The sequence below is a fragment of the Wasmannia auropunctata genome, unplaced genomic scaffold, assembly GCF_000956235.1.
Source record: "Wasmannia auropunctata unplaced genomic scaffold, wasmannia.A_1.0 LD336043.1, whole genome shotgun sequence".
In the NCBI taxonomy this organism is placed as follows: Eukaryota; Metazoa; Arthropoda; class Insecta; order Hymenoptera; family Formicidae; genus Wasmannia; species Wasmannia auropunctata.
Genome location: NW_012026847.1, coordinates 300829 through 314174, shown reverse-complemented (window position 1 = coordinate 314174; position 13346 = coordinate 300829). Strand labels below are relative to the sequence as shown.

The 13346-nt window shown below is 33.1% G+C and overlaps 1 protein-coding gene and 1 long non-coding RNA gene across 2 annotated transcripts in view; one reads left to right on the top strand and one right to left on the bottom strand.

The window, feature by feature from the left end:
• LOC105451824 (inactive ubiquitin carboxyl-terminal hydrolase 54-like) overlaps positions 1-13100 on the top strand; it is a 52985-nt gene extending 39885 nt beyond the window's left edge. Inside the window, exon 3 of the mRNA XM_011692518.1 lies at positions 11567-13100. Within this exon, the coding sequence (XP_011690820.1) occupies positions 11567-11704 (138 nt within the window). The 3' untranslated portion in view covers positions 11705-13100. The remainder of the gene's footprint in view (positions 1-11566) is intronic.
• LOC105451825 lies at positions 4171-13141 on the bottom strand. Its single transcript, XR_974627.1, has 3 exons — positions 13098-13141; positions 5221-5225; positions 4171-4182 (listed from the first exon to the last, which is right to left on the bottom strand). It is a non-coding gene; the product is annotated as an uncharacterized LOC105451825 (long non-coding RNA).
• Positions 13142-13346: the final 205 nt, after the last annotated feature.

Genomic DNA, 13346 nt, shown 5'->3' with positions numbered 1-13346 from the left:
TCGCGGGATTTAAACAAAAACTAAAGTTTACTTTACCAAGTATGTAAATGTTTACTCATGACATACTCGATTGCAAATATCATCTTGTATTTTTATTTTGATTCTTGATGAAAGGAGATATTTATTTTCTCCTTTGATTAATTCGAGCAATTCAAACGCTCTAAAGTGTCTCAATATGATCGTGCAAATTAATTTTTTTTAAGAAATATTCTTTTGTTTAATCTTCTTAAAACAGAACGTACGGTAGTGTCGCCGTTCTTCTGCTGGAAGTCATCTTTCAGGCGACAACGAGACAGCTTCAAACGTTGTTTCAACTTTTGGATTCGCCTTTTACGATCTAGATTCTGCTGGATGCCGTAACGAGACGACGGCGGAACGAATACGAATCGTCGACGGGGATAGCGTCCTCTTCAATGAGGTTGCATAAATCATGGGAGATGAGCAGTTTACCGCCGCGCGCCGTGCTGGCATTCTGCGCTCGGCGCATTTCACGAGAAATCCTTCCCTTTCACCGTGTGATTCGATCACGAAGATCGAGAATGCGTGGCTCATCTGCTCCGAGGTTGACATTTATTCGCCGCTTCGTAACTCGGCACACTCACCTGCAGCTTGTCTTGACTTCAAATCGGTCAAATTCGAAATTCAGACGAATAACAGCTATATTAGAGCACAGACTTGTCAGAAAGATATAACAGTTATATTAAAGCTATTAATTATTAAAGAAAATAAATTTAACTTGAAAAAATTGAAGATTCCTGTAATAAATAAATCATAAATAACTAAATAGCTTTTGCGAGCCGACACGGATGTGTAATAATTTTTTTTTATTGTCACAATATCAAGCCACATATACAAACTGCGCGCCACATTTATTGTCGGTCTTGAAACACAGTTTTTCTTATATGAGGCCAGAATCCATTATGAATTAAATTTTCAATTTAATATTTTTGATGCTAATAAGCATCTATAACAATCCTCTCTCCCCAAACCTGTAAAGAAAATAAATTAATTATTAAATAATTAATTTTTTTTCTCAGTTTTTTGCTACATGTAATTTTAATCTAAAACTAAAGAAAAGCTTATTACGTTAATAATGATTTTATTCATAGCTTTTAAGAAGTGAGACATTTCTACACTTAATAATTAATATACACAATTAAATGTGACATATTGTATATATGAATATTCAATATGGCGACGAAATGTTGCATGTTATTTCATTCGACGAATCTGGCAGTACGCGGAACATTTTTCGTGACCACTTCCAATCTATGCAGTTAGGTCTTCTTGCTCTTACTTCATGGATCCCTTCTGGAAGCTTCAATCTTTCTTTTCTCAAGTTAGAATACTAACAAGGGGAATACCGAATATAGCCCCCTTCGATTTGGCTAAATTTTATACATATAAGAGTTCACCCCTTCTACTAATTCGTGCTAAAAAATACGACGCCCCTCTCAAACATTCGTGAGAAATAAATAAGTTATATAATTTTAAATATAATAAATTTTATAATAAAAATATTAATTTTCAGGTTAAATATAAAAAAATACATATATACAAATAATACGATGCAATATAGATGAAAAAAATTAGTTAAAATAAGATTCAAATCTGCAGCAACATGCAACATTACAGTCAGGCGCCTTACTACTCGCTATGCCACGCTGCTTGTTGCAGACTCACTCTTGTGCCTATCTTCCCGATGAGTACATTACCAACATGAAAATCTTTGAACGCGTTTTTTTTACGAATGCTTGAGAGGTGCGTCGTATCTTTTTAACACGAATTAGTGGGAGGGGTGAACTCTTATATGTATAAATTTAGCCAAATCGGAGGGGTCATGTTTGGTGTTCCCCTTGTAAGAGTGACTTCGAAATTTTATATCTTGCATATAGGTATATTCAGTTATTTTTATATTAATTATTTATTTTATTTCTTATTTTTGGAATTATTTATTAGGCCAGTCCCGAATTTGCTGCAATATCGGGTTGACCCGTGGCAGAGTTGAAGCAAGCTCCAAACACCCGCCTTGGTCCAAAAATCAGTTTAATATTCTGAATCCCCAATGGGGATTGTATCAGATATTAAGCTGATAAGAACAGATACTACACATTTGATCTTAGCTCAATAGAGCCGAGAAGCGATACTGTTGAGACATTTGTCACTCCTTATATACGATTCTGTACCGAATTTTACTTACGAGAAAATACGCCTCGTAGCGGCAAATGAAGGAAATACAGAAAGCATTCGTTTTGATCATGAAATAAGAGTAAAGAGACTTTAAAGATAGGCTAGAGAGAAAAAAGTTTGTCACATAAAATGTTTGGAATACTGCCAAATTTGTCAAGATAAAGGCCATCCACACGTATAAAAATTTTTAATCGTAACCGTAAAGTCGTAAGCATATTTGATTAATCACAATCGAACGTTCTAAAATGTAAGATCGCAATTTTTATCGTGATTGATCAATTTGCTTACGGCTTTATGATTATATTACGACTAAAATTTTTGTATATGTAATGGCCTTAAGTTTACGCCACTTTTGAAATTTTAGAACGATACCTATAAGTTTGAAATTTTTTGTAGGTAAATAGATTTAACTATATTTAAAATCTGTTTAGAGGGCATTATTGTACATATATAAAACTAAAAAAATATTTTTTTATTTTTCTTATGTTCAAAATGGCGCACTGACCTACACATGCAAAATCCCTTTTTTTCTATCAGTGTATAGGATTTCAAGTACACGATTTGACCTTGAACAAAACACAAAGAATTTTCATTATCTACATATTAAAGACTAATGAAGTACGTAGGGAATTTTCAAAATATTGATTTTTCTCAAAATGGCAGATATTTTAAGAAAAATTTGTACAGGCAAAAAATACACATTTTTCGTAAAATAGCTGCTATTTTGAGAAAAATGAATATTTCAAAAAACCCCTACGTACTTCATTAGTTTTTAATATGTAGATAATGAAAATTTTTTGTATTTTGTTCAAGGTTAAACCGTGTGCCTGGAATCTTGTACATGGATTCAAAGATACAGAAAAAAAGGATTCCGCAAATAGGCCAGTGCGCCGTCATTTTGAACATAAAAAAAAAATTAAAAAATATTTTTTTTGTTTTCTTATATATAAATAATGTCAGCTCTAAATAGATTTTTAATAAAGTTATCTATTTACTCACAAAATTTAGATTAATCCCAAACTTAGATTAATCTTTTAAGGCCTCAAAGGTGGCCTAACCCCTTAAGACTTATATTATATGTAGCATATATAGCCTTAAGAATCAGGATTGAAAAGTCTCATTCAGTTGCCGACTAAGAGTTTTTATCGTAATCTGACGATAACCAGCTTAAGATTTCTCTAAAGCTATCTCTCGTATTGCGCAGTCGAAATTAAACACCCAGGTGCAACTGGAGCCCGTCGCTCGCGCCGGTATCATCTCGGATGTAAATATACGTTAAGGCGGGTCGTCGGAGCTTCGTACGAAGTCACACATCGCTGAATACGAATGGACGATCATTGGCGCTTCCTTGATCGTTGGCGCGCACCTGAGGCCCCGCTTGATCCACCCCAGCTTAACAATTTAGGCGGTACACCGACTTCACGTTGTTCAAAATGCAGCAGGTAGTCTCGACCCTCACGTCGAGCTCGAATACATTTGTACCTGTCCCTTTGTGCCTATCGGGTTTGGGTAGGCTCCCCTTTAGTGTCCCTTAAGTCGTCCGCACGTTCGTTGAAAGCAAAATCTTCGTTACACCTGCGTTTCTATTTAGTTAATGCATTTTGGGAAAAAAAGCGAGAAACGCGTTTCTTTATTCCAGCACGTAGAATTTGCGAATGTAATCGTTGGATTCTGAGTTGATTTTAAATTTGTGTATTCAAAGATGATTAACAGAACTTTCTATAAATTTATTTAGAAAACAAATATTTTTTTTTAATGTATGACAAACTGGCTGTTATTTGAATTGTACTAAAAGATGGCACTCGTGAAACCTTTACAGGATATAACGAAAATGTTTTGTACGTTTTTATGTATTATGTTTTTTAGTACATATAAAAAATACGGTAATTCTGTTTCAATGAAAATATTTACGTAATTATATACAACCAGGAATTACATTCTTCAATTTGACATTTCGAATCAATCGCCGATAATGAATGGATTTCATTCGATCTTCAAGTTCTCCGGTATTTTTTCTCGCGCTTTCACGCCTACGTGAACATTTTTCCGGTGGGAAATTAACGTCCACCGCGAAGTCGTTTCATGCCTCGCCTCGAACAATAGAATCTTATGCGATGCGCTTGGTGCGGCCCGTTTACCAATGCAAAGTGCGATGATTTAAGAACATCTTCAAATAATGAACTGCTGACATTTTAAGTGACACTCTTCGATAATTTCTTTTCAAAAACGATCTTTGTTTATTATGAAAATACATAATATGTAATAATATTAAATTTTAATAATAATATTAAATATTTCTATTAAATACAAAACAAGGAAACAGTTGTGTTTTTTTTTGCTTATGAGAAGAAGAAAAGAATATGTATTTTTTTTATATTTATAAAATTGAAAATTATGAATTTTGTTGAAGTCTATAGGAATTATTAATAACATTTTGTTATATTTTTAGATGTTTCTTAACTTTCTTGAAGTTGAAAACGCAGCAAGAATAAATAGCCGTAAAACAGCAATAATAAAACGTGTAGCAGATGTTTCCTCAGGGATCGAAAGATGCTGCTCTCTGAAAATGTTTAAGTTGGAGAAACGTCCTTCCCGAAATCTTGAATGAGATTAACAACGATTTTCTTTGTACCTAAGCTTCGTCCGTTAAGAAAATCCTTCATCGTTATTGCCACGGTCCATAAGTGGAGTCTGGAAATTTTCAAACTCCTTCGCGAGTCCCTTTTGTGTTTGAAAAGGATGTGTTTTTACTCTGATAGTACACTAATACTACAATACACACACAGAACGGAGATACACAGAGGATATACGTGGAAACTTTGAATATTAGCATCTTTTCACTGCATTAAATTAATAATATTATGCATTTTATGACGTGCTCGTGCAAGAATGAATATATATCCGCTCCTTTACAGAATATATTTTTGTTTTTACTATACACAAATTTATTCTATTATATCTTCCTTTGATCTCTTCTAAAACTTTTTTCCTGTAAAGCATCGTTAACATATTCTGATGCTTTAGTAAAACTTATTCTCTCGTTAAGTCCTTAATAAATAAACGACTGAATTACAATAATCTTACACAATAGGATTGGTTTCTCATTAATCTAACTCTTGTGAGATTGTATATCCGTTTAAGTATGATTAACAAAGAATATCGACATTTACTCTTTTTGCTGTGTATACTGGGGATTATTAAGTAACAGTCTACGGCGCCATGCAAATCCGATACATTCACGTAGGTGTTAAGTAAATCAACCTATGTCGTGCTTATACAATCGATTTGCGGATAAAAATGTTTTAAGTAGTTAAACCATAATCGGTCTTGTTTATTCGGCATGTTGCCAATGACTTACGTCGCAATATAAATAACTGGTGATTGCGGCTTGACCAGAATCTCGTTCTTTATTTCTACCATCGAAACAAAATGCTTTATATTTTTAGTTTTTACACGCAATGCTGTATCACGCGTACACTCTTAATCATGTATCGCTCAAAAAATTGGAGATACATTGAAATGAGATACGTTGAAATATAAATCCTACGTAATTACGAGGAACACAGGTATATCCCTTAAATATGTATTGCTAAAAATTGGAGGTACACAAAATCTTTAATCAATTGTCTTGTCATTTAAATCAAGGACTTGCCAAACAGGCGGTACATTTTTACCGCTGAGTACCTCGTATTTATAAATACGAGGTACATACGCAATATTTTATATCTTGTATTATATGTATACACGAGGTACATACGCAAAATTTTGTGTCTCGTATTATATATACGAGGTACGAATTCGGAGCCTTGTACCCCAAAAAAAATATCGCAAATTTAGATGGAGTACCTCCAGATGCAGAAGTAGCAGAAGAGCAGTACCTTCAATTGTATCGCCAAATTTATTATTACTTCGTATATTTCGTGCTAATGTACCATGAAAAATACCTGCTTTTAGTGTGTAACTCGAAATGTCATTTCCATGTTTAAAAAAATACCTCGAATTTGAAGGTATTAGGCAATACATGATTAAGAGTGTATACCGTGCTCACGGTTAACACGAATCCACAGTTCCCTATGGGACAGTTTAAGGTATCCATGTGCGCAGCATAATTGCGCTACCGTGGGCCTATATGCGCTCTGTTGCAATAACTGGTATCGTAATAACTCCCTGCCTTTCTTGCCCATTGTGTAGGCACTCGAAAAAATTCGCACGCGTGTATCGATTGCTATCGAAGGCATGACCATATGCAAGCGCGTTCTGTACTGCGAAAAGAGATTCTCGTGCTGCACTCCAGTATTGTATGGCGGCGAACAACTCGTCTGCCAACAGATGCTTTCGCAGCATTGCAGTTAAAAGGCAATACTTTTTTTTTACGAATATTGTAATCCTTTTGATAATTATTGTGGCAAAGACTGTAATACTTTTATATAGGAAAAAATAATACTTTTTCTTTTCTTTTTTTGGATATAAAATGAATGTTTTTAAATGAAATATGAAGTATACATTACTTTTATTATATCTTAATTAATAAAAATATAAGTCTGCTCTTATATTTAATTTATAAATGATAATCTTTTTAATAAGTGTCTAAGCACATTGGAGAGTATGTTCTTTCAAATTTATTTAAGACCGTCTGTCATACATCGGACATCGGACATTAAAGATCCACTAGACCTGAGGGGAAAGAGAGAGTTCCCAAATCGCCCGTTCATTCTTTCCCGAATCAAATTGCGTAACGATCTCTCGTAGCAGCGTAGCGTAACGTAAAACATTGTCAGTCCCATGACTCCCCCTCTCCTATACGTCTCATTCGCCATTCCCACTCTATACTTCTTCTTTACTTCGTCCCTTTCCCCCATACCGATCCTTTTCCGTGGCACTTTGTGTTCGCTGTCCTCCCCTTTCCGCTTCTCCGAAAACCTGGTCGCCCCCACTGTAAAGCCGCTTATTCTCCCCTCATCCCTCCCTCAATAGGCCGACTGACCCCGGGCCTCTCACCCACGCTGCAGCTTCGTAGTAAAAATGGCGACTCTTGTGTAGACTGTAGTAAATGTGTTAGGATCGGATCTTTTCTACTCTCTCATAGTTAAATTGCATTAGATGATATAATATTTACGATAACTTCCGCTTAGAATATTTATGTTTATCCATTATTGGTGTTTTATTTTTTTTATTATTGCTTTGTCGTTCAAATGTAATGAATTAATATAAATAATTAATATTTATTACAAAGAAATAATATATATATTAAAATTGATGTATTGCTTAATTTGTTTATAATTTACATAATTTTATATATATGTATATGTTATCTAGATTAGAATTACATATTTAAATATATGTAAAAGATTGAAAGTTAAAATTTACATTGTTTCGATTCATACGGTCTTTTGATGATAATTTTTTAAAATAGTTTAAAACACGCATTGACATGCATTGTAATAATTTAATAAATTAATGAAAAATCGCATCATATATGTATATAGTGTATATTTATAAAAATATTGAAATCAGTTTGAATAAATTCACGCGAACAGTTTCTCAATACGCGCTGAGGAGAGATGCGTCCCTGTAAGATCCCGACCATCATACTACAGCGTACTATACACTATACATCGTACTACAGTAAATACCAGCGGGCCCACGACCGCGCGCGTTCACCGGTCCCCGCTCGTTTTCTTACCTGCTCACAAGAGTCCCGTGTGGCGCTGCCGTCACCGTTGAAGTCTCCCGGCTCCGGTCGGGCATTGTTGCATCGACGCCCGCTTAAGAGAGTATCCTGTGCGATTGCATCGCGTCTTACGTTTCTTCCATTATTCCGAATCCAGTGTGTAATGTACAGTGCAATATTATAATTGACACGATCATCGATGATTTTGCGAGTGTTTCGCCGCGGATTTTCATGAGGAAATAACGACGACCGCAAATTGGAGCAAGCGACCAGCCGCTATGAAGCAAGATCAGAGGCCGCGGAGGCAGGCCCTCTTCCAGATTGCCAAGGTTTGGTCCCACGGTTTTCTCTTTTCTCTTCTATTATTTTATTTATCAATTGTTGATCTCGGTTTATCATCGTTGGAATCGGTTAATGTCGCATTAAAAGTTGCGGTTTGATATCGTGCGATAATGTGTATACCGTTATATCCATCCCACCTCGCACGGAGTACCTGTTGATTCTCAGAGCATCCGCAGCGTATAAATCATTTTATGTCGATATTCTTGCTTTATAGGGAAGAAACGTGAAAATCACTTAATAATTCATTGTGTTTTTAGCGTTTTAATAATTTTAAATTGATATATTTATATGGTATGTTGACAAATGACATTTAGGGCGGTAATGCGATAAAGTAATATATTGATATAAATAACGTAATATATTGATATAAATGTTGTATTGGGCTTGTCAATTATTATAAAAAATTCATAATACTTGTAAGAATACTTACAAAACTTTATAATAATATTGCAATTGAATTATTATGGCCTAATTTACAAGCGCTCTGAAATATATGTTTTACTTAATTAAAAATGAATTTATTTAATTCTCCGCAATACATATTTAATAAATATCAATTCAATATCTTAATATCTATTTTGCAATTCGAAATATATATTGCAAGAAAGAACTATTGCAAGTATCTGTACATTCCTATTACAGGAAGGTGTATAAGGTCGATCTGAGGGGCGTGGTTGTATAAAACGGTGGATATAATTTATTTACGCAATTTTCCAATGATAACGTAGCGGTCTCCGTTCATTGGGCTGTAAAAAATCCGGTGAAATGCACAATGCTTTTTTCTGCTATTAATTAACCCGACCAGTGCGAATCATGCTTTATACGGCAGCCTAAAATATGATTTTTTTAGTTTATTGACAAAACGCGAAATGACAACCTTTTGATAAAATAGACACATTATAAATTGACCGAAAAGTTTTGAATGCGGTTTTTCAGTCGTTTGTAATCAGACATTTTGCGGTTGCAGAAAACGCGCCAGAACGATGCTCGCGGCTTGTTTCTTATTACATGATCAATGCCATAATGGACCACTTATAAAATTATAAATGATCATTTATAAAATTTTAAACAATCGGAACGCAGAACAAGATTCTTATCATAAGTATGGTATAATAAGATATAAATATCAATATTGAAAAAAATTTGCGCTATTTTTATATCATCACTAGGTGCAGAAGTAGCTCGTATAAGCTTTGTAATTGTAGTATCATAGAAAATATCTCGCACGATCGTCACGCAGCAGTAACTAGGTATTTGGAGCACTTTGAAATTCTCATCAGACACAATTCATGCGATCGTTCTTGAATTTTTTCTTAACACGCTTGGGTGAACAGTAAATTATGCGAAGAATGGTGACGCATATTACAATTTTGTATTTTAATTACATGATAATTAGATCTAATTATTATTATTTTATAACGTATTACTATTAGATAGGAAGTAATTAAAAATTTTACGTTAGTCTAATTAGTATTGTAATAAATTTCAATTTTTGTATGTGTTATTTCTCTTTATATTATATAACACACACACAATAATATTTATAACAATATATATAAAAATATAGATATAGAAATATTAAAAACTTGTATATATTTTTTCAAAATTTTTACATTTTTTAAACTTTTTATATACAATTACATAAGATTCCGTGTCCAATTAGAAATTATTGATATGCTCGATAAATAATTGCTGAATTAATAAGTATTAACAACCGTTACATCCGAGCCTTTCGCAGGCTTCTGCCGCTAATTGGTTCGCGCATTGAGCAGCAAACCAATTAACAAGTATCGAAGTATACTTGAGACGAGTGTGCTTTATGAAATTATAATCTTGCAGTAAATTTGCAGATGGAAAAAAAGTGTAATGCATAATCATTTACGGTATAATAACTAATAACAGCAATGAGAGAACAGTATGCATGCGTTATTTACTTAGAAAGTAAGTTCATTAGAAGGGGAGAGAGAGAGAAAGAGAGAGAGAGAAAGAAATGAAAAAAAGAAGTAAAATTTGATAATAATTTTATATTAAAAAATAATTACAAATATTATTATTATACGAAATATGATTATAAGTTTATCAATGTTTATTAATGTTTATCAAATTTCTCTCAAATTTTTTGATAGAATTGCTGTTAAATGTTGCGGAAGATGACATATTTTTCTCCCTTAATAGCATCTTTTTCCCGTTTTTAACTTTGTTTTTCCAGTCACATTATTCTTTCGATTTCATACGTACTTTTATGCAACAAATATTTTTTGCGAAAGTATTACAAAAACCATAGATTCTTCACGATGGATTTCGCAATACAATAATAAAATATAAAATTATTGTGTCATATTATTATAATTTTAATTAAAAATTTATTGAACAAAATATAATGAATTTATTGAATTGTAATAAAATTAGTTTTTTTTATTACTAATTTGTTATTATTAGTTTTTCTTATTTTAATGGAAAACATTTCTCTTTCAGAAATTTAGTACTAGAAGACTTCAGTGATTAATTATTTATTTTGAGTATTAAAAGCGCTGAATAATAGAGAGACTATGAAATTATTAATATTTTCTAGTATAAAATTGAGAGACTATGAAATTATTAATATTTTCTAGTATGAAATTTCTTTAAGGGATGTATAATGTTTAAAGAATATATTTTATTTTATCAAAAAAGATGCAAATATTCTTATTTTAACACTATATTAATGTTATAAACATTAATATGCATTCCTTATTTATGAAAGTTATATGATCATTACAATATTAAAGTGGAAAGTTCTACAAAAATAAATACAATTACGTTATTCTAAAAAGTGTCGAATATTGTTTCGCATCGCGACACAAGAAAAGAGGAAATTATGTTCCGCTATGCAGGACATGGGTACGGAAATTGTGATTTACTTTCCCCTGCTATAATAATGCGCTCGCATTGGGTTACTGTCGTATATGGCTATAGATCGATGTCATGTAGGATCTCGTCACATTTACATTTTTGTTTGTGTTACGTGTACACCCACGTACTTCCTTTCTCGTATGCTAATACAAAAGATACGGTAAATTCATTCAAAATTGATGCCGAAACTTTTAGTCTACAGTGTCTGGTAATATAATAAAATATGTGACAATGTTAAAAAAGTAATGTAATAAAATTAAAATTGTCTGATGCAGGCGCACATAATTATGATGGCATATATAAATTCTAAAAATTTGAATAGTATATATTAATATTATAAATATAATACTTTGTTAGATTTTGTTAACACATATTTATGTATTTTGCTAGAATTTTTCTCGAGAACATTTATTTGGAAAAGTATAACTGAAGAAATTATGTAATGGAGATTTTTTAAATTTTATTTTTCAGGTCTTGTGGCATCTCGATATTTTTCGACGAAGTTTCAGAGAACTGTCCGGACATGCGTGCATGCGAGAATCCTGCATTTTTTGCGCACTTAAGGTAAGTAAATCAAAATTGCGGAAGAGAATAATCTCTTTAATGTAATCATTTATTCTTTTATATGTGATTTAACAAATTCAAAGTCTCTTTGACGAGAGACACGCAGAGAAATTGTTTATGAAACATGCTCATTAACATCTCCTCTTTTTGTTTCCTTTCTTAATTATAATGGGATTGATAACGGTAGTTGCGTGCAACGACAAATGTTCTAAGCTGTTGCTTTCATAATACACTACCTTGACACTTTTACGTATCGACGACCTCTGGCGGCTTAGCATTCTAACAAAAGGAAACAGTACCGTGGACAATTTTTATACGAAGAACAGATTGAGTCTTTTTCCAGATATGTTTTAGTCGTATATGAAATTCAATGAGAACCATCTTTCGAAATGATCCCACGGTAACAGCAAAAATGGGGTGTGCCTAACAGATAAAATGTCTTGATATTTTACGCGTGAGGGAGCTTATTATTTTCCATTCAACGCGCAAGCTATTCCCTTCGCGTGTATACATCAAACCCTGTGATGCAAATGAAACTTATTCAACCAATAATTACAACAAACATGTTAACTTTTATCGATGTTTTTAGTATTTATTTGTACATTCATTATTTACTATAATTCTTAGTTTGTTAAGTTATTTTAGCTTATAAACATATTTCTAAATTAACTATTAATATTTTATATAAATATGCGAAATATTAAAGAAGTTTGAAAACTTTATACAATAAGCGTATACGTCGTTAATATTTTCTAATGCACGGATATTTATATACGGTCAATTCAGAAATGTCTAGCTAAATAAAAAAAGAAACATTAATAAGGCTCGCTGTACATTTCTAATACTTATATAAAACGGATTTGTTTGTCTTCTTTCCAGTTGCGCAGTCCGACAATAAAAGCCTTGACTTTATTTGCTATCGTATTATTTTCTCTGTCACGTTCTTTGCAATCATGTAGAGATACGGCTAACTATTGTAACGGGATCGATGCTTCACCGGGCAACGATGTTCTCGGTTTTCGTTTATGATTGGCGAGGAGCGCCACAGCTATAATCGCGCGTTGCTCCATCATTGCAAGCGTTGTCTGCTTTTATCGTGGAAGGTCAACTGTTTCATCTACCAAGAAGAAGGAACTGGCTTCCGAGCTAGATGCGATAGTAACGTCGCGCATTTGAGGCTACTCGAGAAGTAGGTGGAAACGCAAGTTCCTCACCGATCTTCTCACGGGGTTAATTAGCAATCTTGAGAGTTAATTGCTTCAGGCGTAGGGGTACCGGGCGCGATTCGCAGGAACAATTACCGGTCGGAAGAACGTGTACGCTTCGTTGTTACCAGATTCGTCTTTCAACCGGCGCAATTTTGCCCAAAATTACTGCAATTCAAAAGTAATTCAGCAAAGCTCATTTTCTTACTGTCAGAGAGCATGTCAATAAGTACCCCAGTAAGCAAAAAATCATTACTATAATGTTATTACAACGATATTCAATAACATTGTAACGTTTTCAAATATGTTGTATTTAACGTTGTATACAACATCATTATGAACAATCTTTGACCGCAATTTGGAGGTATCGGTAATGTTGAAATGGGAGTGCCATAACGTTATAAATAATGTTGCGTTGAAGTTTTTCTGACGTTACTATAATGTTTCTCAAATAATATTAATAAAATATTTAAAATATGTTG